We start from the raw sequence: 27,800 nt of genomic DNA on the forward strand, positions 1-27,800 counted from the left end.
GGAGGGCGCAAAGGGGTTAGCTGCATGGCCTTGGGTCATAGGATGTTACTTTAGGCCTCTTTTAAACATAACTTTGGGTAAGGCCTCATGCACACAACTGTATTTTCGGTCCGCATCTATTTTGCATTTTTTTGCGGATCGGATGCCGACCCATTCATTGCAATCGGGCTGTAAAAGATGCAGGCAGCACATCTTGCTTGTTGGCCCACAAAAGAATAGAACATGTCCTATTGTTGTCCGTTTTGCAAACAAGGATTAGACATTTCTACAGAAGTTAAATCAAAAATGGCTGCATGCCCTCGGGCAGGACCCGTGTTCTACAGATCTGCGGTTTGCTGACTGAAAAACACGATCGTGTGCATAAGGTTTTTTTCCAGTGCAAAAACTGTCATAAAAACTGCAATTTTTTCCATGTGACATGCAGGTTTTTTAAAGTGCTCCGATGCTCATATCAGGGGGGCCGGAGGGGTGAAGATGGGGATATGGTTCAGAGCTAAACCCCTTCAGCTACCTGTGCAGCCGTGTAACTTGTCAGATCGGTGGTAACATCTGCCAGTCCATGCATGCTGAGAACTGTATCTGATGTACCTTCAGTAAAGACCTGTTCTACTGCAACATTGCCTCATCATTGGTTCCTCTGCAGCTGCACGGGACCCATCATCACCATCAAGTGGCACACAGAACCCCACCTTCAGGCGGGAGGCCTCCAAGACCAGGGTGTGCCCCGAAGGGAGAAGAATGTGCACACTTCCCACCACTGCACGGCCCAGGAGAGAGAGCGAGTACAATTACAACCACCAATCTTGGTACTATCACTCCCATCCTCTTCTCTGCCCTCCTCCTGGGCTCACTGCAAAAAAAAACAACAACGAGTATTTACTAAGACAGACAAGTCAGGGTAGGTGATAAATGTGTGATCAGTAGTAGTCTGAAAACTGGAACCCCCACCGATCACAAGAATCTGTCTTCTGTGTGAATGGAGCGGTGAGTAACAATGACCACCTCTCCATCCACTTCTATGGGACTGCCAGAGATAGCGGAGGACACTAAATCGAGCAGTGGTGTGATGCATGCACAGTACCACTCCATTCACACAGGGGACTTAGAGACCCAATGCTCATGATCAGTGGGGGTCCTAGAGGTCGGATCCATCCCTGTGGATACGTGATAAATGTTGTTCATGGGCCATCGCATTTAAAAACAAAGGAAGAAGACACCAACCATGTTTGTTATATTGTTTATTGAAGTAGCACCAACATAGTCCACAGTGCAGTACCAAGAAATAATTCATTCACTTCACTCCCTTATCCGAGTGACCAAAGAATTTGTTTTATTGTCTGCTTCCAAGAGCTATAACTTTTTTATTTTTCCGTCGATGTAACTGTATGGGGACTTGCTTTTTGCAGGACAAGTTGTAGTTTTTAATGGCGCCATCTTGGAGACACATAACTTACTGATTAACTTTTATTAACTTTTTCCGGGAGGGGGGTGGAAAAAAACAGCAATAATGCCGCTGAGTTTTTACTTTACAAATTTTGCAGCGCTCATTTCTCTGCATAACATTAATTAATAACATATTTTATTCTCTGGGTCGGTATGATTTCAGCCGTATCGAATACAGAGGTTTTCTTTTACGTTTTACTTTATTTTGCACAATAAAACCCCTTTAAAAAAAAATAGAGTTCACTGTAGACTGTACTGTACATGATAATTGTGTAGAGCAGGTTGTAATGGACGTGGCGATACCAAATATGAGAAATACTGAGCTAAGGACTCATACTTACCTGCTGCCCTCCGCGATGCCTCTGGTGTCTCCATCCTCCAGCACTCCATGAGCATGGTCACATGCTCTGCTGCAGCCAATGACTGGCTTCAGCAGTGATGTGTCTGCATGCAGTACGTCACCGCTGAAGCCAGTCATTGGCTGCAGTGGAGCATGTGACCATGTCCATGAAAACAATGCAGGGACTGGAAAATGGAGGCAGTGCGGAGGACCGGAGCGGCAGGGAGCAGGTAAGAATGAATCCTTAGCTTAGTGGGGCAGGCTGCTGGCACTTGGTAAAATGTCATTATTACCCGAGAACCTCTTTAAAGAGGCTTTTCCCCACTACACACATACACTAAGGTCTAGTTATCAGGACTTTAGTCCCGATATAGTCGTATTAATAATGTGTTAGTCCTGGGTGGGAAGGAAGGCAGCAGCTTCATCCTCGTCTGATGGTCAGTATATTAACGTCACAATGTAGCTCTTATTTGTGGCGGAGATCCAGCTGGAAAGCGGCAGATTCGGAAACTGTTCCTTTATGCTTGAAATGTTCTCCACACTATAGGACTTTAACAAGGAAAGTCCATTAAACAGAGAGGTATCCAGGTAGGAGATGTGAAACGGGGGAGCTGTAGGCGCCCGGCACAGTCTGTCCTTGACGTTGCAGTGGGTGATCATCAGGCTTTGTTCTTGGATGGTCTCAGCTTGGACACGAAGGTACCTAAGCCCCAGGATGGCCAGATACTCCGTTGGGAGAGTAGTCGCTCCGCACAGCGATAGCTTTAGGTTGTGGACAAAGGTAAAGTTAACCAACCGTCCCAGGGTGGTTGTGTCGGAGAACCAGATGGTCAGGTCACCATTGTAGCTTAGCCGGGATCCCGTCTTGTTTTTCGGAAGGGCGATGGTCTTACAGTTGCACATCAGGTTAGCCAAACTGTAGTCACAGCTTTGAATGTCAAAGGAGCAGCTGCAGTTCCGGATGTTGTTGTCCTTGGAAAATATCAGCGTGTGGTTCTGGCTGTGTACCAGGTCTTTAATTATGTAAAGGTTCAGGAAGCCAAGTAAGAAGAACTGGTATTTATAGAAGGACATTGACATCCTAATATCAGGCCTCAAACGGCATAACTCCATCCATCGGGGGGTTGCAGAGGTCAATCGTAATCTAGATGAAATGTAATTAAAAAGAATCATCAGTATCCTAATGTTAATTAGATCTGGTTCTTAAGGAACGTGACAAAAATATATCTTCCCAATGTTTACACTGCTGAGCAGCGCAGTATGGGTGGGAATACAATGTGATGGACAGTTCTGCATAGAAGCTGCAAGTCCTGTTAACATTACCATGCTGGGAGATGACTGTATGCAGGTAGTGCGTGTACAGTGTGAGTGCTGATGACTGTATGTGCACAGAATAAAGCACAGGACAGTCTTACCCCCTTTTCACAGGCAGACATGAAAACTAAACAAACGTGTTTATTGATAGCCTCTATCTATCTATTATCTATCTACTATTCTATTCTTCTATCTATCTATCTATCTATTTATCTATCTACTATTCTATTCTTCTATCTATCTATTTATATATCTATCTATCTTTCTATCTATCTACTATTCTATTCTTCTATCTATCTATCTACTAATCTATTCTTCTATCTATCTACTATTCTATTCTTCTATCTATCTACTATTCTATTCTTCTATCTATCTATCAATCTATCTATCTCATATCTATCTATCTATCTATCTATCTATCTATCTACTATTCTATTCTTCTATCTATCTACTATTCTATTCCTCTATCTATCTACTATTCTATTCTTCTATCTATCTATCTATCTATCTATCTATCTATCTATCTATCTATCTATTTATCTATCTATCTATCTATCTACTATTCTATTCTTCTATCTATCTATCTATCTCATATCTATCTATCTATCTATCTATCTATTCTATTCTTCTATCTATCTATCTATCTATCTACAGTTGAAACCAGAAGTTTACATACAATACTGTATATAAAAAGACACATACCGTATGCATGTTGTTCTCAATATTTACATGAAATCCTGTTTTTGGACAATTAGGATTACCATAATTGCCAAATGCCAGAATAATGAGAGAGAGAATGTTTTAAGGCATTTTTATTACTTTCTGCAATGTCAAAAGTTTACATACACTAAGATTACTATGCCTTTAACCCCTTCAACCCCGGGCCTGTTTTCACCTTCCTGCCCAGGTCATTTTTTGCAAATCTGACCAGTGTCACTTTATGTGGTAATAACTTTAAAACGCTTTTACTTATCCAGGCCATTCTGAGACATTTTCTGGTCACATATCGTCACAAAATCATTTTTATTCATAAAAAAATACCAAATTTCCAAATTTCAATTTCTCTACTTCTATAATAGATAGTAATACCTCCAAAAATAGTAATTACTTTAAATTCCCCATATGTCTACTTCATGTTTAGATAATTTTAAAAATTAAATTTTATATTTTGGGGATGTTACAAGGCTTAGAAGTTTGGAAGCAAATCTTGAAATATTTTGGAAAATTTCCAAAACCCACTTTTTAAGGACCAGTTCAGGTCTGAAGTCACTTTGTGAGGCTTACATAATAGAAACCACCCAAAAATTACCCCCATTGTAGAAACTACACCCCTCAAGGTATACAAAAATGATTTTTTACAAACGTTGTTAACCCTTTAGGTGCTCCACAAGAATGAATGGAAAATGGAGATGAAATTTCAGATTTTCACTTTTTTGGCAGATTTTACATTTTAATCCATTTTTTCCATTAGCAAAGCAAGGGTTAACAGCCAAATAAAACTCAATATTTATTACCCTGATTCTGCGGTTTACCGAAACACCCCACATGTGATCGTAAACTGCTGTACGGCCACACGGCAGGGCGCAGTAGGAAAGGAATGCCATATGGTTTTTGGAAGGCAGATTTAGCTGAACTGGTTTTTAGACATCATGTCCCATTTGAAGCCCCCCTGATGCACCCCTACAGTAGAAACTCAAAAAAGTGACCACATTTTGGAAACTACGGGATAAGGGGCCAGTTTTATTGGTACTATTTTGAGGTACATATGATTTTAATTGCTCTATATTGCGTTTTTTGTGAGGCAAGGTAACCAAAAAATTTATGCTTTGGCACCGTTTCTATTTTTTATTTTTAACAACATTCATCTGGCAGGTTAGATCATGCGCTATTTTTATAGAGCAGGTTGTTACGGATGCAATTATATCAAATATGTCTATTTTCTATGATGTTTGTTTCAGTTTTACATAATAAAGCATTTTTTAAAACAAAAATTAGGTTTTTGTATCTCCATTTTCTGAACGCCCTATTTTTTTCTGTCGATCGTCTTTTGCAGGGGCTCGTTTTTTGCAGAAAGAGTTTACGTTTTTATTGGTACCAATTACGGGTACATATGATTTTTTGATCATTCATTATTACACTTTATGGGGCAAGGTAACCAAAAAATTGGTTGTTTTGGCACAGTTTTTATTTATTTATTTTTACAGCGCTTACCTGCGGGATTAGGTCATGTGACTTTTTTTATAGAGAAGATCATTACGGACGTGGAAATACCTAATATGTCTACTTTTTCTTATTTATTTAAGTTTTACACAATAATAGCATTTTTGAAACCGAAATAATGATATTGTAGTGTATCCATAATCTGAGAGCCATAGCTTTTTTTATTTTTTGACAGATCCTCTTAGGTAGGGTCAAATTTTTTGCAGGATGAGGTGACAGTCTGATTGGTACTATTTTGGGTGGCATATGCCTTTTTGATCACTTGCTGTTACAATTTTTGTGATGTAATGTGATAAAAATGGCTTTTTTTTTTTAAGGTGTTCACCTGAGGAGTTAGGTCATGTGATATTTTTATAGAGCTAGTTGTTACGGACGTGGCGATACCTAATATGTATACTTTAAAAAAAAAAATCCCTTTAGCACAATAATAGCAGTTTTGAAGCAAAAAATAATCATATTTTAGTGTCTCCATTGTCTGAGAGTGATAGCTTTTAAATTTTTTGGGCGATTGTCTTAGGTAGGAGCTAATTTTTTGCAGGATAAGGTGACGGTTTTATTGATACCATTTTGTGGGACATACACCTTTTTGATCGCTTGGTGTTGCACTTTTTGTGATGTAAGGTGACAAAAATGGCTTTTTTTCCACTTTTTTTAATGGTGTTTATCGGACAGGGTGGATAATGTGATATATTTATAGAGCTGGTGATTACGGACGCGGCGATACCTAATATGTGTGGGTTTTGTTTTTTTTCCCTGTTTTTTTATTATAAAATAAGGGGAAAGGGGCGTTTTAACTTTTTAACTTTGTTAATTTTATTACTTCATAAATTTTATTAAAAACACTTTTTTTTACTTTTTTTTCTTTACTTTAATTTATTTCTGATGTTCACTTTTGGGGGTCTGATCCCCTTTGCAATGCATTACAATACATTTGTATTGTAATGCATTGCCTGTTCGTGTACTACAGTGAGTTCTACACTAACAGGTTGCCTAGGAGACCCAGGCTGAGGCTGGATCTCCTCGGCTCCGGTAGAAGGCAGGTCCCGATGCTGTGCAAGGCATTGGGCAGCCTCTGCACGGCATCGGGCCGCATCGGGTCCCTGCCACAGCAGCGCGGGGACTCGATGCGCTCACTCACCCGATACAAACCACTTCTATTTCGCAGTCAGCGCAGACCGCGGAATAGAAGGGGTTAATCCACCGGCATCGGCTTTTACAGTTAAGGATAACAAAGTCAATGTTTTGGAGCGGCCATCACAAAGCCCTGGTCTCAATCCTATTGAAAAGTTATGGGCAAAGCTGAAAAGGCAGGTGCGAGCAAGAAGACCAACAAACATGGCTCAGTCACACCAGTTTTGTCAGGAGGAATGGGCCCAAATTCCCACCAACTATTGTGAGAAGCTTGTGGAGGGATATCCAAAACGTTTGACCCAAGTCATATAGTTTAAGGGCAATGGTACCAAATATTAATGAAATGTATGTAAACCTTTGACTGCAGAAAGTAATAAAAATGCCTTAAAACATTCTCTCTCTCTCTCATTATTCTGGAATTTGGCAAATAATAATAGTTACGGTAATCCTAATTGTCCAAAAACAGGAAAGGTTTATTCTGATTTCATGTAGATATTGAGAAAAACATGCACATGTGTCTTTTTATATAGTGTATGTAAACTTCTGGTTTCAACTCTATCTATCTATCTCCTCTCTTTTCTCTCTCTACATATATGTCTTGTCTCCAGTAGTTTGTGGCATTTCGTGCCTGTGGGGCACAATTTGGAAGCTTTGGATTTGGCAGCTCAGGACTTAGTTTCAGTGCGGCTTGGAATAACTAGTATATAGAAATACTTGCCCTCTCTGGTCATCTGTCCTCCGCTCAGGTTACTCTGTGGATGTGCGGACGCTGCTGTGCTCCTGAATCATACTCTACCACTGAATGCTGCCACATTCTAGGAGTTTTATTCCTCCGTTTTCCTGTATTTCTGTTGTTTTTCCTTGATCCCTCTGCCACGCAGCAGCAGCACCAGTAGCAGGAAATGAATCTCAGAAGTTTCTGGCTAAATATCATGACTTAGTTAAAGGAGCAATAGCTCTTAGTGTGTTGAGTGCAGCACAGATTCTGAGACAAATACTATATCGCCTCTCTCAGAATGAGCGAAAACATCTTGAGATGAACTGACTCGCACAGGATGCTGGGAACGGTTACATAACTGTCAGCTTCAGCTATATTACACACATTATGTATGCAGCTGTATACTTCTATACTGCCACCAGGGTACAGGTAGCAGATGCACCTGGGCCCTAGCACATAAAGGGGCCCAAAGGCCCCACTGCCATCTATGAAGAGACCAGCATTATGTAGTGCCCTGGAGCAGGGATACTTTGAAGTCTAGACATTTGTGGACATTTCCCTGTTTCCCCTATGCAAAGTCATCAACTACTTACTTGATTTCACTTTAAAGGGTTAACTTGCATTGACTTCTACTTTTTAATACTGTGTAACTTCATTTTATATGTATGTTGTGATATATCCTGTTCATTTGCACTGTATTTGAGAGGCACTGTGGAAAGGGTTAATAAACACTAAGCGACTTTTAGGACTTTCTAGCTAATAATGAAAAGCTGGTAATTTTCCAGTTACCATCAGGGTTAAAGAAAAGTACATTTTGGAGGGAAAAAGCCAGACTTGTTTACCACCAAAACCAGACAGACCTGACCTTTTGAATGTCTGGTTTAGCTCTGTTGTTATGTCTGAAAACCTGTTTTGTCTGGAAAAACTGCTGTGTCATTGCCATTGAGCATCATTGAAGCTCTAATGCAAGTCTATGAGAGGCGATAACTGTAACATTGTATTTGTTTGTGCTGAGTTTCTCCACTCCACCCCTCCCACTAAAGGGGTTCTAGTTTAGTTAGGGTTCAGTGCTTAGAAGATACTCTGCCATTCTGCATGAATGACCAGAAGTAGACACTGAGATTAAGATGCTGAGCCACAGACTATGGGTCACCAGCCCTGTGACCAAGGAGCCAGCCAGACTATTGAGCCATAGACTGTGGACCTCCAGCCTTTGTCTACAGTACCAGCCCTCTGAGAAAGAGATAGGGAGGGACAGCTAGCTCAGGCCTTTCCTCAGCATTAAACCCTTCTTGCCCGAGAGGAGACTAGAGAAGCCAGCCCTATGCCTTGCCTGTATTGTTTTGCACCTGAATTCCTCCAGTAAAGAAGCACTTTCTCTGGACTTATTTCCAAGTGGGGTGCACCACGCCTTACCATCCCTTCCAGAGAGCAGCAGCACATGGTGACACTTTGACGGTGTCCAGTGTAGCGTTGGGACCACCCCAAACCCGGCCACTGCAATTATAAATGTGCCGCATAATGGAACCGGTACGGATCTGTCATGCGGTCCGTTGACTTCTATTATGATGGAACGCAAAACAGAATGCCTCTTAAAGGCATTCCGTTAGGTATTCCGTCATGGCCCATGATAACGGAATTCATAACGGAATTGAAAGAAAACCCCGAACTCGAACTTGTAAAACACAAGCTCTGTCAACACTAGTAGTGAATATACAGATGAGGAATCTAAAGTTCCCAGGCAGCCATAATGTACAGATGACGCAAGTGCCACACAACCGTTCAGGACATTACATCTGTTTTCTAGGAGTTCAATATTGATCGCCTATCCTCAGGATAGGTCATGAATATCTGATCGGTGGGGGTCCGACTCCTGAGCGCCGCAGCCTCCTCACAGCTTACCAAGGACAGCGCCGTACATTGTATAGTGTCTGTGCTTGGTATTACGACTCAATCCTATTCACTTCAATGCTACTGAACTGTACATAGGCCATGTGACCGATGAGACGTCACTGGCCCAGGAAATGGTTCCAGTGCCCACTGGAGCGCTGCAGCCTCTTCACACAGCTGATAGGCGGAATGCTGGGAGTCACGACCCTGCCAATCAGATACTAATGACCTGTCCTGAAGATAAGACATCAATATTCTACTCCTGGAAAAACTCATTTAACGCACTAAACATTCGCTGTTTGTGTGGCCGTCAGTTTGTAATAACCGCTGCACTACACAAATAGCGTAGACGAGCCATGATAACTCCACAGCATGCTATGCCAGTCAATTCATCTGTATATGGAAAAACTCTGATAGCACTACTTCTAAATGACACTCTGATAGTGCTGTGTATGGGGGAACTCTGATGGCACTGTTTATATGGGGCACTCTGATAGCACTGTTTATAGGGGCACTCTAATGGTACTGTTTATGAGGGCACTCTCATGGCATTCTGATGCTACTGTTTATACAGGCACTCTGATGGCACTGTTTCTGAGGGTACTCTCACAGCACTCTGATGCTACTGCTTATAGAGGCACTCTGATGGCACTGTTTAAACAGGCACTCTGATGGTACTGTTTATAAGGGCACTCTCACAGCACTCTGAGGCCACTGCTTATAGGGGCACTCTGATGGTACTCTTTATGAGGGCACTCTCACAGCACTCTGAGGCCACTGCTTATAGGGGCACTCTGATGGTACTGTTTATAAGGGCACTCTCACAGCACTCTGATGGCACTGTTTATACAGGCACTCTGATGGCACTGTTTCTGAGGGTACTCTCACAGCACTCTGATGCTTCTGCTTATAGAGGCACTCTGATGGCACTGTTTAAACAGGCACTCTGATGGTACTGTTTATAAGGGCACTCTCACAGCACTCTGATGCCACTGTTTATAGGGGCACTCTAATTGTACTCTTTATGAGGGTACTCTCACAGCACTCTGATGCTTCTGCTTATAGAGGCACTCTGATGGCACTGTTTAAACAGGCACTCTGATGGTACTGTTTATAAGGGCACTCTCACAGCACTCTGATGCCACTGTTTATAGGGGCACTCTAATGGTACTCTTTATGAGGGTACTCTCACAGCACTCTGAGGCCACTGCTTATAGGGGCACTCTGATGGTACTGTTTATAAGGGCACTCTCACAGCACTCTGATGCCACTGCTTATAGGGGCACTCTGATGGTACTCTTTATGAGGGCACTCTCACAGCACTCTGAGGCCACTGCTTATAGGGGCAGTCTGATGGTACTGTTTATAAGGGCACTCTCACAGCACTCTGATGCCACTGTTTACACAGGCAGTCTGATGCCACTGTTTACACAGGCAGTCTGATGGCACTGTTTATACAGGCACTCTGATGGCACTGTTTCTGAGGGTACTCTCACAGCACTCTGATGCTTCTGCTTATAGAGGCACTCTGATGGCACTGTTTAAACAGGCACTCTGATGGTACTGTTTATAAGGGCACTCTCACAGCACTCTGATGCCACTGTTTATAGGGGCACTCTAATGGTACTCTTTATGAGGGCACTCTCACAGCACTCTGAGGCCACTGCTTATAGGGGCACTCTGATGGTGCTGGTTATGGGGGGGAGCTCTGACAGCACTGTATATAGGGGCACTCTGATGGTGCTGTTTGTATTAGCACTCTGATGTCACTGTTTCGGGGGAATTCCGGTGATACTACTTATGGAGTCACTCTGATGATGCTTCTAATAGAGACACTTTACTGGCACAGCACAAAGCGTGCTTTATCTTATCTCTTCCTACACAGGATTTTTAAAAGTAGGCAAGCAGGCATTAAGGCTGTATTACACAGCCCGATGTGACAGAGGATTGTCGGGAGGGAATAATCGCCTGCTCGCTAGTGGAGGAGACCGGTGCTATTACATGCATCGATCTCCTCCGCAGCATGGGGAGGAGCGATCACTATGACATCACTCGTCCCCATGCTGTATAGTGGTTTGCAAGATCTGCCACCTGCAAATGATAATTTTTGAACATGTCAAAAGATTTGGATTGCCCGATGAACAATCGTTTGCTCATTCATCTGGCAATCGGCGGCAGTATTACACTGCAAGATGATAGCTAACGAGTCTTCATACGAACGCTTATTAGCGATCATCTGCCGAAAAATACAGGCTTTAAAGTGTTGTTTACCATTACCAAACTAATGTAGGACTGCATAACCTCCTAATATATATACATTTTGCTTGAGAAGGAGTTATCTAGTAAGGACAACCCTTTAACTAACGGCTATGGACACATTAGCGGGCAATTTTTGTATTGCTTTGACTTGATTATATGATAAAAACATATTTCCATTGGTTGTTAGTATTTTTTTTTTACTGTGTTTATGTTCTGTAGCCTGCACGTAATCTCCTACATTGCAAGCTGCTCTCTGACTGCTCGGCCTGCAGCCCCTTACCAATGCTTTCCTGAGCATAAATCTAAGCTGCAATCTTCACAGCCAAATTAATGAAACTTAAATTAAAAGGTAACTCAGCTTTATGAGATTTCAGGAGCAGAAAGAGGAACTACAGACCAGACCAAGCTGTCAGAGAGCCTGTCTGACAGATTTCACACTGGACCGGACGGAGCAGCCTGCAGTGTATGAGAATACATGCTGGCTGCGGAAGACAAATGGAGCACTTTTTTTTATTATTAAAACAATTACAAATATTTTTTTTTTTAAATTCCATAATATAGCCAATGCAAGAAAAACTAAATTCACCCTGAAGGTGTCAATAGCCTTTAAAGAAAATGTCTCAGCCACTGCTTTTGGGTGTTACATTGGGCACATGGGGTGGGGAATCTCCTGTCATTGGTGCAGAATGTAGAGACTCGATATGTATATACTGAACATGATACATCACTGAAAATTGTAAGGCACCATACTTTTCAATACAGTTTTCTGTACATGATTATTATAAATATTACAGACATAAGAGACCCATCTACAGATCACGCTACCGCTATGGTTGCTGCAGGGGTTGGGGGGGAATGGTGGATCCCGGAGTGGAACTGCTTCTTCTATTCCCAGCGTAGATTCACTGCAATCTCTGGAAGCCACCACTAAGAGGAGCTCAGTGTAAATGGATTATTTACAACTTCCATTGATATTAATGATAACTGTAAATTCCTATGCTTTGAGCTCCCTCTAGTGGTGGCTTCCGGCAGATATCTATTGTGTGAAGGGAAGAGGAAGATTAATCAATGTATTTATGCCAGTTGTCTTGTTCACAAAGCAAATTTTCCTCTTTTTCCAATACAGAAGTCAGATAAAATAGGGAAGGCAGAGGGCGGCCTTTATTTTTTTATTGCAAAAATCATTTTTTTTTAAATTGTAAATTCATCAGAAATCTGGGAAGTCACACTGTGCGTTCCACATTACCTGGGGGGTTTTGACGCATACTCGGAAACTGGGTGGAGCGGGGGGGGCCCCCATATTGAGTTTTGCTATAGAATGAGATATGTGTATGTCCCTGCTCATACAGACTGTCTGCCAGGATGCACGGGGAGCAGTGGTGCATTCATTCTGTACATGCATCCATGTTCCTATAATTGTATATCATTGTTCCATACAGGCCTATTTATGGGTGAGAGTGACAGAAAGAAGCTTTCTTGGGCTTTAGAGGCCAAGCATAAGAAGGATTAGAGATTAATCGCCTTAGTTACTAAGAAAGAGAATCTCAGCAGGGAATGAAAATATAAATGTAATTAAAGACTTAATTCAGCTTCAGGCGCCTGAATCGGAGCTAAGAGTCCCCTCTGTGTGCCGCCATTGTTACTTCCCTGTATTACTTTCAGTTCTTTACTCCATACTTATAGATAGTATTGCAAAGTAAATATCCATACAATCACATTAATATTCATAATGACTTGCTGGAAATGATTCAGTATAAAATAACAGGAGGAAAGAAGAAGACCTCGTCAGACAGAGCCTTGTAGATAGCCTGCATTCTGCATGTCACACCCGGACCCCTTAGTGCTGTAAGTTCAGTTCAGTAGAAATGGAGAAGTTCAAGTTTTACCTCTGTTTTACCTCTGGAATATATATGGTTTTGGACAAGCAGAAGGTCCCTAGGTTGGCTCTCAGAAGTAAGGTGGCCACTTTTTGTATTAATAAATAAATAAAGCTTAGGCTAGTTTCACACTAGCGGCAGCCGTCTCCGTGCTGGTGCTAGTGCACGGGTGCCGCCAGAGGTCCGCTCCAGCCCCATTGACTATAATGGGGGTGGGCCGGAGTTCCGGCGGCAGCGCGGCAAACATGCCGAGAGGTGGCCGGAATAAAACTACGACATGTAATGGCTGTGAACACGGACAAAATAGAGCATGCATCCGTGCTAATACCACGGACCGTGCTAAAACACGTGGAGAACACGTACAGCACACGTCCATGAATCAGTGAGGTGTGAATGAGGCTTTACAAGTGAGTGTCCTATATTTTTCTATGACTGTCAGATAATCCAGAATAACTGATAAAATGGGGCTCACTTAGATTGTGAGCCCCATTGGGGACAGTGTGATGCTAATGTTTGTAAAGAGATGCGGAATATGTGCCATATTAGTGCGTAAAATAAAAAACGGGCTATTGTTTAAAGGGGTTGTTGGTGTAAAATAATAAAATAAGCCATACTCACCTGACGGATCCCCCGCCGCTCCTGTTCTGGTGCTTCCTGGTCTCTCGCGGGTCTCTACTTTCTGGTCTCTCTCGACACGTAGGAAACGGCCACATAGCTGATCACTGCCTGAGGTAGGTCACTGTGATCAGTGGTCATTTTCTGTGTGTCAAAAGGAACAAAGAAGTAGAGACCGGCAGAATCAGAGAGGAAGAGACAGGGGATAAGAAAGGTGAGTATTTCTATATAGTATAAAATGTGAAGCCTTTTTTAAACAAATGAATGGACTGAACAACCCTTTAAAGAGGTGGTCCCACAAAAAAATATTCAACCTTTTTCAAACCCGGATCTGGATCTGAATACTTTAGTAACTGAATGTAATTAGAAATTTAGTATAGCCGCTGAATTTTCCAACAAAATCTATCTGTATAGCGCCGCCTGCTGTTTGTTGTTTTCCTTCTTTCTCTGTCCACCTCAGTAATATTGCTAAGGTGGTCGCACATGCTCAGTTCCATCCTTGAACTGCCACCCGCTTTATCTTCTGTTAGAAGCTGGGACGCTTACAGGGAGAGAGCTGCAGCAGAAAGGACACGCCTCTGAGAAAGGGCACACCTCCAAGAAAGGCCCCTGAGCTGCCAGCCTGAAGAGAATCTAGCAGAGCAAATGGAGCAATGACTGTGGAGATCTCTGGATCCATGTGAGGTACAGGGCTGGCTCAAGCTTTGTTAGAAAAAGATTGTCAAGTACTATATGATTAGTGTTGAGTGAATAGAAGCCAAACGAATCTACTTCGATCTGAATTTCAGGAAAAAATCTTTGAGCCGCGAAGCCGAATTTCCTTGTGCTTCGTGATAAAGAATCTATTTTTCTGGTAGAGAGGCCGTCACGGCCATCTTGATTGAAGAGACGGCAAAATCTTGTGTAACATCCCAGAGTTATGTTACTAAACTTTTTTTCCCCGCTACTATTTGTTGGTAACATGTGCCTTGTCATCTAATGTGATTTATCTTATATCCTCACAAATGTGCATTGAAAGCCTCGTTTGAATGTGGCCAAAAGTTTTGAGAATGACACAAATATTAGTTTTCACAAAGTTTGCTGCTAAACTGCTTTTAGATCTTTGTTTCAGTTGTTTCTGTGATGTAGTGAAATATAATTACACGCACTTCATACGTTTCAAAGGCTTTTATCGCCAATTACATGACATTTATGCAAAGAGTCAGTATTTGCAGTGTTGGCCCTTCTTTTTCAGGACCTCTGCAATTCGACTGGGCATGCTCTCAATCAACTTCTGGGCCAATTCCTGACTGATAGCAACCCATTCTTTCATAATCACTTCTTGGAGTTTGTCAGAATTAGTGGGTTTTTGTTTGTCCACCCGCCTCTTGAGGATTGACCACAAGTTCTCGATGGGATTAAGATCTGGGGAGTTTCCAGGCCATAGACCCAAAATGTCAACGTTTTGGTCCCCGAGCCACTTAGTTATCACTTTTGCCTTATGGCACGGTGCTCCATCGTGCTGGAAAATGCATTGTTCTTCACCAAACTGTTGTTGGATTGTTGGAAGAAGTTGCTGTTGGAGGGTGTTCTGGTACCATTCTTTATTCATGGCTGTGTTTTTGGGCAAAATTGTGAGTGAGCCCACTCCCTTGGATGAGAAGCAACCCCACACATGAATGGTCTCAGGATGCTTTACTGTTGGCATGACACAGGACTGATGGTAGCGCTCACCTTTTCTTCTCCGGACAAGCCTTTTTACAGATGCCCCAAACAATCGGAAAGAGGCTTCATCGGAGAATATGACTTTGACCCAGTCCTCAGCAGTCCATTCACCAAACTTTCTGCAGAAGATCAATCTGTCCCTGATGTTTTTTTTTGGAGAGAAGTGGCTTCTTTGCTGCTCTTCTTGACACCAGGCCATCTTCCAAAAGTCTTCGCCTCACTGTGCGTGCAGATGCGCTCACACCTGCCTGCTGCCATTCCTGAGCAAGCTCTGCACTGGTGGCACTCCGATCCCGCAGCTGAATCCTCTTTAGGAGACGATCCTGGCGCTTGCTGGACTTTCTTGGACGCCCTGAAGCCTTCTTAACAAGAATTGAACCTCTTTCCTTGAAGTTCTTGATGATCCTATAAATTGTTGATTGAGGTGCAATCTTAGTAGCCACAATATCCTTGCCTGTGAAGCCATTTCTATGCAACGCAATGATGGCTGCACGCGTTTCTTTGCAGGTCACCATGGTTAACAATGGAAGAACAATGATTTCAAGCATCACCCTCCTTTTAACATGTCAAGTCTGCCATTTTAACCCAATCAGCCTGACATAATGATCTCCAGCCTTGTGCTCGTCAACATTCTCACCTGAGTTAACAAGACGATTACTGAAATAATCTCAGCAGGTCCTTTAATGACAGCAATGAAATGCAGTGGAAAGTTTTTTTTGGGATTAAGTAAATTTTCACGGCAAAGAAGGACTATGCAATTCATCTGATCACTCTTCATAACATTCTGGAGTATATGCAAATTGCTATTATAAAAACTTCCTGCCATACATTGCCAATACCTGCTGGGACCCAAGACTATTGCTGTAACTCGTATAGATTAATGCTGCCTCCAGTAAAGACAAGTTGAATTATATCCCAAGTCTGGATCTCATTCATTGCTACCAAGTTCCTCAATTACTCCTACTAGCAACACTCATTTATTGCAAGTGAGCCAGGATCCAGGAGTCCAGCCGTACCAAGGTATTAGACACCGTTGTCACTATACCTACTACTACACAGAGACATTATACCACTCTGGCATTCCTAACCTGGTACGTGAGTTGCAACATCTTAAAGGGCCCTGAGACTGTACCCTGCGCACGCTATAGACTTATATAACCATATCCGGACCCACTGCATAATTTGGCGTCCGTGTAACCGTACTACGGTCCTGCTCATTGCACTTGCAAGGGGGAAGGGGGGGGGGTGTAATGTGTGACATCACCATACCAGCGCACTGGCCAGGCAGGGTGATGTCACCAGTGATAACATCACTGCGTTCAGCCAGCATGATGATGTAATCAGGTCATCACGTCACCGTGCAAGATTTCATGCGGTGTCTTCAATCAACATGGCCGCGACAGCCTCTCAGCTAGCAAATGGATAAGGTGAATATGTATTTTTTTTAACCTGATTAACCCCTTAAATTGCAGCATCAGAAGCTGCGATAAGTGATGAACGTGGCATCTGAGGGGTTCAATGACGGGGGGCGGGGGGGGGGGTGGCTCGATCACCGCTCTCCGTCTTTGCACCCACTATATACAAAGCAATGCGCTTCGTGATGAAGTAATTCGTCACAAATCAAATTTCTTTGTGAAATTCGGCAAAGTTTATTGACTTTTACATAACTTTTCTCATCACTATATGATGTCAGATTTTCATTCTTTACATTAATCATGGGATAACAGCTTCAAAAGTGCTCTTGTTTAAATGCTTGAATTGTCTGCTGCCAAGTTGGTCACATAATCTACTAATTTATTACCTATACTGACTGGTTCACATCTGTGTTGGTGGCCCTGTTTACACCTTCTGTGGTGTCCAATTCCATGTGTTAAAACATGTCCTCTGTATCAACTGCAGCACAAATTTCCATTGAAATCAATAGGAGAAGAATTAGGAGCTTTTTCCACATGGGTTCCAGAATTGGAATTTGTTCTGAAATCATGGCAGAAAACACTGTGAGAACATACCCTGAGAGTTCGGCCCACATCTTATGTGCATGGCCAGGCGGCTCACTCTCCTTAAACTCATTTCACCTCTCCCGTATACCCAGGGCCGGTATTTCCATATAGGCAAGGGGGGCAATTGCCCCTGGGCACCCGAGTCCTTAGGGGCCCCCATGCCCACCCCCATGCGTCTCCCTTCCCTGTTCCTCTGATAGGCAGCCTATCAGAGGCCAGTGCAGGCAGCGCGATGATGTCATCGCGACGCCTGAGCCGTACAGTGCGGGACACAGGCCGGAAGAGGCCTGCATCGCATCGCTGTGTGATGGAGGTAAGTATAAGTGGTTTTTTTTTAATACCAGACTATCTTACTGCCACATGGGGGGAGCGGGAGGCACTTGATACTGGCACATGCAGGGTGGCGCTTAATACTGGCACATGGGGGGGGGGGTTGGCACTTGATACTGGCATATGGGGGGGTTGGCACTTGATACTGGATCATGGGGTGTTGGTACTTGATACTGGCACATGGGGGGGTTTGGCACTTGATACTGGCACATGGGGGGAGGCACTTGATACTGGCACATGGGGGGAAGAGAGGCACTTGTTACTGGCACATAGGGGGGTTTGGCACTTGTTACTGGCACATGGGGGCATGGAGAGGCACTTGTTACTGGCACATGGGGGCATGGAGAGGCACTTGTTACTGGCACATGGGGGCATGGAGAGGCACTTGTTACTGGCACATGGGGGCATGGAGAGGCACTTGTTACTGGCACATGGTGGGGCATGGAGAGGCACTTGTTACTGGCACATGGGGGACATGGAGAGGCACTTGTTACTGGCACATGGGGGGGGGGAAGCGAGGCACTTGTTACTGGCACATGGGGGGTTGAAGAGAGGCACTTGATACTGGCACATTATTATGGGGCACTATGGGGGCTTCTACTGAGGCCACAAAGAAGGGGTATTTTATATGGGGGCTCTGTGTGGTACTAGTATTATCAGGGGTATTATCTGTTTCTGCAGTACAGTATTGGGGAGCACAGCGGCACAGTATTGGGGGTAGTAAAATGATTTGTCCAGAAGATGGGAGGATGATGGAAAAGTAGTAAACTAAGATTTTTTTTTGGTTGTTGTCAAACTGCAGAGACGGAAAATGGCGACAAACTGGTGGTCTGGTCTGAAGGTCTGAAAGGAGAAGTCGAGGACAGAACATCTACATCAAAGGAGACGTCACTGGATGTAAGAGGTATGTGGTGCTGTATTTCTGTAGTGATGGGGGGGACATTAAAGTCAGCAAGTGTCATGTGGGGGGGGGGGGGGGGGCTTTATTGTTTTTTGCCCCATTTCACCTAGAACCGGCCCTGCGTATACCTCTGCCCACTGGCATATTCCCAGCTTACTTTATTTTAATATAAGCAACCTATTCCAGACTGTTACAATGGCAGTTCATGGCAAATACTTTTTCTTGTGTGTGAATTAGGGCTTTTATTCATTGAACCTCTGTCTGCAGCACTGCTAGGGTTAATCTGCTCTTGCTCTGTGATCTGCTGCATAGCTGTGCAATTGCTAATCAGCTGCTCCTATACTGTATATACCTGTCTATTTCCTTCAGTCCTTGCCTGAGCAGTTAGTCTCTACAGATCTTGCTAGGTCTCTCTTGCTAGCTAGAGCCTGTGAAAGAGCTACTGCCTGTTTCCTGACTCCTGACCTGTTCACCATACTGATCCTGTGCCAGCTGTCCTGACCTTTGGATTATTTCATGGATTCACATAAAACGCTGCCACCCCTGACCTCAACCTGTTTTCTAACTATGTGTATTGCCTGTTTACTGGGGGCCACGCACCGGTGTCTCAGTGCCCTGTGGTCCAGCAGCCAACCACACCAGGACTATTCCAAGAGGAAGCAGCCTGATGTGGCCCCTGCAGTGAAGTCCAGATCCCTGTATAAAGATTGAATACCAGGGGTCCTCCGGGATAACGCCCTTAGGTCTAGCCCAAAGTCAAACGGGTTAGTTTGCACAGTGGTTCCACAACACAGACCACACAAATACACTGCTCAAAAAAATAAAGGAAACACTTAAACAACACAATGTAACTCCAAGTCAATCACACTTCTGTGAAATCAAACTGTCCACTTAGGAAGCAACACTGAGTGACAATCAATTTCACATGCTGTTGTGCAAATGGGATAGACAACAGGTGGAAATTATAGGCAATTAGCAAGACACCCCCAATAAAGGAGTGGTTCTGCAGGTGGTGACCACAGACCACTTCTCAGTTCCTATGCTTCCTGGCTGATGTTTTGGTCACTTTTGAATGCTGGTGGTGCTTTCACTCTAGTGGTAGCATGAGACGTCATCTACAACCCACACAAGTGGCTCAGGTAGTGCAGCTTATCCAGGATGGCACATCAATGCGAGCTGTGGCAAGAAGGTTTGCTGTGTCTGTCAGCGTAGTGTCCAGAGCATGGAGGCGCTACCAGGAGACAGGCCAGTACATCAGGAGACGTGGAGGAGGCTGTAGGAGGGCAACAACCCAGCAGCAGGACCGCTACCTCCGCCTTTGTGCAAGGAGGAACAGGAGGAGCACTGCCAGAGCCCTGCAAAATGACCTCCAGCAGGCCACAAATGTGCATGTGTCTGCTCAAACGGTCAGAAACAGACTCCATGAGGTTGATATGAGGGCCCGACGTCCACAGGTGGGGGTTTTTCTTACAGCCCAACACTGTGCAGGATGTTTGGCATTTGCCAGAGAACACCAAGATTGGCAAATTCGCCACTGGCGCCCTGTGCTCTTCACAGATGAAAGCAGGTTCACACTGAGCACATGTGACAGACGTGACAGAGTCTTGAGACGCCGTGGAGAACGTTCTGCTGCCTGCAACATCCTCCAGCATGACCGGTTTGGCATTGGGTCAGTAATGGTGTGGGGTGGCATTTCTTTGGAGGGCCGCACAGCCCTCCATGTGCTCGCCAGAGGTAGCCTGACTGCCATTAGGTACCGAGATGAGATTCTCAGACCCCTTGTGAGACCATATGCTGGTGCGGTTGGCCATGGGTTCCTCCTAATGCAAGACAATGCTAGACCTCATGTGGCTGGAGTGTGTCAGCAGTTCCTGCAAGACGAAGGCATTGATGCTATGGACTGGCCCGCCCGTTCCCCAGACCTGAATTCAATTGAGCACATCTGGAACATCATGTCTCGCTCTATCCACCAACGTCACGTTGCACCACAGACTGTCCAGGAGTTGGCAGATGCTTTAGTCCAGGTCTGGGAAGAGATCCCTCAGGAGACCGTCCGCCACCTCATCAGGAGCATGCACAGGCGTTGTAGGGAGGTCATACAGGCACGTGGAGGCCACACACACTACTGAGCCTCATTTTGACTTGTTTTAAGGACATTACATCAAAGTTGGATCAGCCTGTAGTGTGTTTTTCCACTTTAATTTTGAGTGTGACTCCAAATCCAGACCTCCATGGGTTGAAAAATTTGATTTCCATTTTTTTTATTTTTGTGTGATTTTGTTGTCAGCACATTCAACTATGTAAAGAACAAAGTATTTCAGAAGAATATTTAATTAACTCAGATCTAGGATGTGTTATTTTTGTGTTCCCTTTATTTTTTTGAGCAGTGTATATGGCCTCTCATCCAATCCAGACTATATTTCTCTGCGTAGTACAGTCCTAATGACGATCCGCTGGCCAGGTGTCCTTACTAGGCTTGTGGTGTGGTAAGAGATCACTGCTTAATGCTCATTCAGGGTGGTGAAAATAAGATTCTTGAGGCGCATGGCTCATGTATCATCGGTGCTTTATGTCAACATTAAAAGACAGTAATGGGAGGAACGGAGCGGAGATAGCAGCGATGCGAGGAGCACCGCATGTTCTCAGTAATCTCTGTTTACGTTGTGATTCCTGTTCACACTCCAGATAGGACTCGACTCCAGAGAGTTTCTAGTAACATTAGAAAATTCTGAAGAGACTTTGGGCTGGTAATTAGGGATGAGCGAATCGACTTCGGATGAAACATCCAAAGTTGATTTGCATAAGACTTCGTTCTAATATTGTACGGAGCAGGATCTCCGTACAGTATTTTAATGTATTGGCTCCGACTTTGCGCAATAATATCTCCTTCTGTACCAGTTTGTAACTCGTCTTGTTTATGATTAGTGCACTTGTCTGTATTATGTATGTGCACCGCTTATCATATGTACAGCGCATTGGAATAAATGGCGCTTTAATAATAAATAATAATAATAACTTCATAAATTAGGTGGTGGCTCACCTGTTGTGACAAATGTTTTAGGTGCTCCGCTAAAAAGAAGGGTTTTCCCTGGAAACCCTATAAAGTCAATAAATATGATGAATTATGTATAGTAGGCACTCTATCATCCAGAACTGCACCAATATTGATACAGTTCTGGATGATAGAGTGCCTACTATACATAATTCATCATATTTATTAACTTCATAAATGAATTAGTACTGTAAAAAAACATTTCCCAAACTCTGGTTCGGTTCCAGGTACCACTTAGAACCGAACCCGAGTTCGGGAAATGTTTTTTTACAGTACAAATTAATTCATGAAGTTATTGAGCGACGTCTCGCGAAGCAATAACTTCGGCTCATCGGAGCCAATACATTCCAATACTGTACAGAGCTCCTGCTCCGTACAGTGTTAGAACGAAGATTTATGCGAATCGACTTCGGGTGTTTCATCCGAAGTCGATTTGCTCATCCCTACTGGTAATATACCAAATTTAAGGCAAATTATTAGATTTTGTTTTCTAGAATCACAGATGAAGTTGTGTATAGAGTTGAGTATTATTTCTTTATAAAACAGTCTGTACCGGGCAGGCGGGAGGGGGATGCAGCTTCAGCTTGTCTCTCAATACTTCAGTGAAACTGAGTAGTTATATAAAGGTGTATTCTCATCTCAACATTTAAGGTTATGCTCACGTGGAGTATTTTCAGCGCTGACAAAAGCTATGGATTTCTGCATGTGTTTTTTTCGTGTTTTTGGTGAGGATTTTCAGTCCTGCTCATTTTCAATGGAAATTCTAGACGTAGAATCTGCATAAAAAAGGCCAGAACTATTCTTTTTCCTGTAACGCTTTTTTTTAAAACCACAAGCCGGAAAGAAAAGTGCTTACGATTTAACATGCGGATTCCGCATTGAAATCAATCCATCCCAAAATCCTCAACCAAAACACTCAGTGTGAACATACCCTATAGCTGTGATGGCTGACCTCCGGCACTCCAGCGGCGGTAAAACTACAACTCCTAAGATGCCCCTTTGCTTGGCTGTTCTCAGAACTCCATAGAAATGAATGGAGCATGCTGGGAGTCATAGTTTCACCACAGCTGCTGGAGTGCCGGAGGTTAGCCATTACCGCTATGGCATATCCACTTCAGCTGCTGTGAACACCATTTACTTCTATGGGAAGTCTGAAAATAGCCACCCAAAGCCACCTAGAATTCCCACAGAAGTGAATGGATATAGCTGCGCATGCGTGGCACCTCTTCATTCCCAGCAGCCATGAGGTGGGGCCCAATTCTCGAGATGGGACCCGCATCTATTGAAAATTTATGATGTATCCTATGGATACGCCATAAATGTTGAGATGAGAATACCCCTTTAATAGTCATTTCGGAGACAGAGGTGTCACTTGAAGCTTCTGGGCCACCATACAAAATGCCATGTGCTATTCATAATGATGGCGTCTTCTTATGAGAAAGTGGTGCTTTGGGCCTCCTCAAGCACATTAGCCTGAGTGCAATTGTTACCCCTTCACCCCCGGTAGGAGCCCACTGCGCTTAGTTCTCATGGAACCTACCTTTGAAGAAGACTTGTCTGGAATCCCACTGTAGATCTGAACAGTGACTAAAAGAAAAATGAATACAAAAGATAATTTTACACCACATTGGTCGTTGTGATATAATATACCCATGGGACTCTTTATAAAGTAGTTAAAGGGGTATTCCCACCTTAGAGATGTATGGCATATCCACAGAATATGCTGTTAATGCTATTATAATACAGTCAGTATCAGACAGGTGGGAGGGGAGGAGGGGGATGCAGCTGCAGCAACTTTTCCCTCAATAGTTTAGTGAAACTGAACTGGGACCAGCAACTACCTCCAGAATATGGGTCCCTGGTCCTACCTGGTAATAGACAGAGATATGGCATACTTGCTTGGCTGTTTTCGTAACTCCCATATAAGTGAATGGAGAGAGCCATGCACATGTGTGCCCACTTCTCCATTTACGCTGCACCTGGATGCAGTTGCTGGCATCTGCCTGTCCAGGTGTGACTGGGATTGTGGAGACCCATGTTCTGGAGACCCTGTAAATAGGCCATAAATGTATAATGTGACACTATATAATCTCCATGGGCACTGGCGGACTTGCTTGTTGGGCTCATTGACAATAATTAAAGGGTATTTGCCCCGTTGACTATGTTCTGCTATAAATGTCTATGAGTCCAGACCTCTGCCAGAGCAAAGGTGGCTGCACCCTGCTAATACAGTCAGCTTCACCTCCAGTCACTGTCAGCAGACAGCACAACAGTGCGATTGATTATAATGACCCCAGAGCTTGGGATATTACAATTCGTGTTTTGTTTATATTGTTGTGCATTATGTATTTTACGGTTTGCCTCTGGCCATAGTTCTCAGCAAGGAATGGAAGGCAAAGCTTGGCACAGAACATAGCTAACTACCCTGTTCCTCCCCTATTGGTAGGGATGGGCTGGTTCTGCTCCCTGCCAGGGGGGGAGTTCCTGTCCAGAGAGGAGAGGAAGAAACCTGTGGAGCTCTGCTCCTGATACAGATTTTCCAGAGAGAACTTCTCCAATTTCCCTCAAATGAAGTCTTGAGATTACAGACAGAGGCGTGAACTGCTACCATCAGTATAGAAGACATTGCTGTAAGGTGAGGGACTAAAGCCAAAACACCCATCACCAAAAAAACACTTGGTCATTGTTACTTCAGTGTGGAATTGCCACCAACCAACCTGCCTCCGTATCCTTGCTGGTGCCAGAGAAGAATTGCACTAATTTCTGCTACTGCATGTACCGTATTTCTTGCCCCATAAGACACATTTTTTTCCCTCCAAAAGTGGGGGGAAAATGTCCCTGCGTCTTATGGGGTGAATACTAATGAGCGCTTCCATTATGGAAGCGTTTATTAGTACCGGAGGACCGGGAAGCGGTGAAGGCTCTGTACTGACTTCTTCCTGGTCCTCAGCCGTTGGCTGCACTGTGGCTGCGCATAGCATGATGGCGCTCCACTGTGCGTGTCGGGTCACAGCACAGCCGACAGCAGGCGGAAGAATATTGTGCTGGAGATAAGGAGCGGCTGATATGGGGCTGATTAGAAACATGGGGGCTGATATGGGGGCTCATATAAGGCAATGGGTGCTGATGAGAGGCATAGGGGGCTGATTAGAGGCATGGGGGGCTGATATGAGGCAATGGGGGCTGTTGAGAAACATGGGGGTTGATGATAGGCATGGGGGGCTGATGAGAGGCATATGGGGGCTGATGAGAGGCATGGGGGCTGATATAAGGCAATGGGGGCTGATGAGAAACATGGGGGCTGATATAAGGCAATGGGGGCTGATGATAGGCAATGGGGCTGATGAGAGGCATGAGGGCTGATATGAGGCAATGGGGGCTGATGAGAGGCAATGGGGCTGATGAGAGGCATGGGGGCTGATGAGAGGCAATGGGGGCTGATGAGAGGCATGGGGGCTGTTATGGGGCTGATGAGAGGCATGGGGGCTGATGAGAGGCATGGGGGCTGATGAGAGGCATGGGGGCTGATGAGAGGCATGGGGGCTGATGAGAGGCATGAGGGCTGATATGAGGCAATGGGGGCTGTTATGGGGCTGATGAGAGGCATAGGGCTCTATCTGAGGTCTGATTGGGGCTGTTAGATGAGGTCTGATTAGGGATCTGATCTGAGGTCTTATTGGGGTCTTATTAACATTGGGGTCTGATTGGTGGTCTGACCTGAAGTCTAATGAAAAATATTTTTTCTTATTGTCCTCCTCTAAAACCTAGGTGTCTCTTATAGGGCAAAAAATACGGTATTTCCAGTTGTAAGTTGCACTTAGTATAAAAGTCTTTGTTACATTCAACTCTGGCCTCCTTCTTCAGGATCCTCAGGGAACAACAGCCTGAGGCCTCTTGCACACGAGCATTGTACATGCGTTCCGTGCATTGGGGACCGCAATTTGCGGTCCCCAATGCACGGGCAATGTCCATGCGGCGGCCGGGACGGATCGAGACCCATTCAACTTAAATGGGTCCGTGATCCATCTGCACCGCCAAAAAATATAACAAGCGCTGCTCACATACAAGTGAATTAGAGCGCACCCGCGGCCCCTGCTTCCATTCATTTCTATGGGGCAGACGGAAATAGCCTAGGCAGCTATTTTCGGCAGGCCCATAGAAATTAATTGGAGCAGGGGTCGTGGGTGCGCTCTAATTCACTTGTATGGGAGCAGCGCTTGGTGGTGGACGGACCCTGGGAAACCTGGGGTCCACCAGTCACAGCTCTCCCCGCTCCGTTCTCTTTGTAAGTGCAGGTCCCAGAGGTGGGACCCGCACCTATCAGGCAATGGGGGCATATCCTAGCGATGGCCCCATTGTATGTGATGGGAATACCCCTATAAGTTAGAAGCAGATTATAGGTATAGTCCCGGTATCTACCTAGAGTGCAGTCCCAGCACCTAATTTTACACTAAGCCATGCCTCTAACTCCAAGAGTATTGTTACGGTACACGGCAACATGTGTCATGTAGGGCGACACTACACATAATAATTATCAATGGTGTCGCAAAAAAAACAGAGCGGTCACGGTTCGCCCGCAACTTTTATTCCATTGACTTTAATGTAATCAAAGTCAATGCGACTCGCCAAATCACAGCTCTAAAATAGTCACACGACAGCAAATCACACGTATTTTTATGTCGCACAACTTTTCTGCATGTTCTACCCTAACCCAGCACCTACCAATACCTGCCCCAACCTGTCCATTCCCCTTTGTGCCCCCCACACAGTCGTTATGCCCCCTTACTACCCCTACATGGTACAATGCCCCTCACAATAAGCCCTCCTTACAATCTTGTTGCCCCTTAGTGCCCCCCCCCCCCCTTACAATAGAGAAGCCCTGTAGTGTTAATAAAATGAAAAAAATAAATAAATAGTAATACTCACCTAGCCTCGTACCCCCAATGAACGGAGCACATTCTGCTTCCCTAGCAACAGGTGTGATGCAGTGATGTCATGGGATGTAGTGATGTCATGGGATGATCCCCGGCCAGTGCACTGACCAGCTCAGCAGGCGCGATGACATCACTGCATCACACCTTCTGCTGCTGGGAGAAGAATGGCCGGGGAATGGCAAGGCATGGAGCTGACAGCTCTACCGCCTCACCACTGCAGGGTATAAATTCTGCTATTTTTTTTTTACAGCATTAGCACAAAAACAATCTGATTATAGGCATTTAAGGTCCAAATTGTACCAAATCGTGAAACAATATATAAGCTGAGGTCTTTTATACAGGCAGTTTAATAATGCACATTTATTTCCAAAGAGGGACATTTAAGGAGCAGAGGGACTTGGGTCAAAAAGAGGGACTGTCCTTCCAAAAGGGGGGACACAGGGGTCATGCCCACAATCCCCAGGAATTTATATGGGGTTATTTCATGACGTGGACAACTCCTTTAAACATGCCAAACTTAAAAAAGCAACATGGCACTTGTAGTTCTACAACAGCTGGGTAGGTAACAGGCCTCGCTCTATATCAGAGTACTACTACTGGGCACATTCTGTCCATATTATGCATCAATCACATCACACTATAAGTATATATCTTATCATAGAGCGCCTGTATACAGACCTGCAAGGTGCATCCCAGAGCACCGAGCATTAAAACACTACAACTCCCACCGTTCTACAGCTGTCAGGGCCTGCTGGGAGTTGCATTTTTGCCGCACACAGACTGCAGACCTCTGCTGTAATCCGCCATATGCTCTACAAATAGATATATAGAAATATGTTTATCCTGGAGGTCAGACGTACCTTGGGTTCAGATATCAGCGTGGAGCTGCTCTCACACTTCAGCCTCTCTCAGCCTGAAAATACCTTCCCATCCCAGGGACTGCTGACTATAATGAGCACATGGCACATGGAGAATGGGCAGTGCTGATCGCCCAGGCAAACCTTCCAATGTTTTCTTTGATAAATGGCTGTTTAGATTTGATTTGTACTTTGCATTCCTGGGAAACACTCCC

At 44.3% G+C, this 27,800-nt stretch overlaps 1 protein-coding gene across 2 annotated transcripts; it reads right to left on the minus strand.

Annotated features, from left to right (window-relative positions):
- Window positions 1-1,766: 1,766 nt before the first annotated feature.
- On the minus strand, window positions 1,767-27,800 carry C3H21orf62 (chromosome 3 C21orf62 homolog). Of its 2 annotated transcripts, none has more exons than XM_040421765.1 (2): window positions 27,589-27,800; window positions 1,767-2,927 (listed from the first exon to the last, which is right to left on the minus strand). In XM_040421765.1, the coding sequence occupies exon 2, from the start codon at window positions 2,894-2,896 to the stop codon at window positions 2,222-2,224; it is 675 nt and encodes a 224-aa protein (XP_040277699.1). In that variant the 5' UTR covers window positions 2,897-2,927; window positions 27,589-27,800; the 3' UTR covers window positions 1,767-2,221. The 2 variants fall into 2 exon arrangements, with proteins under 2 accessions (XP_040277699.1, XP_040277700.1); XM_040421766.1 differs by lacking the exon at window positions 27,589-27,800 and adding an exon at window positions 7,167-7,313.

Source organism: Bufo bufo, chromosome 3, assembly GCF_905171765.1.
Source record: "Bufo bufo chromosome 3, aBufBuf1.1, whole genome shotgun sequence".
Taxonomy (NCBI): domain Eukaryota; kingdom Metazoa; phylum Chordata; class Amphibia; order Anura; family Bufonidae; genus Bufo; species Bufo bufo.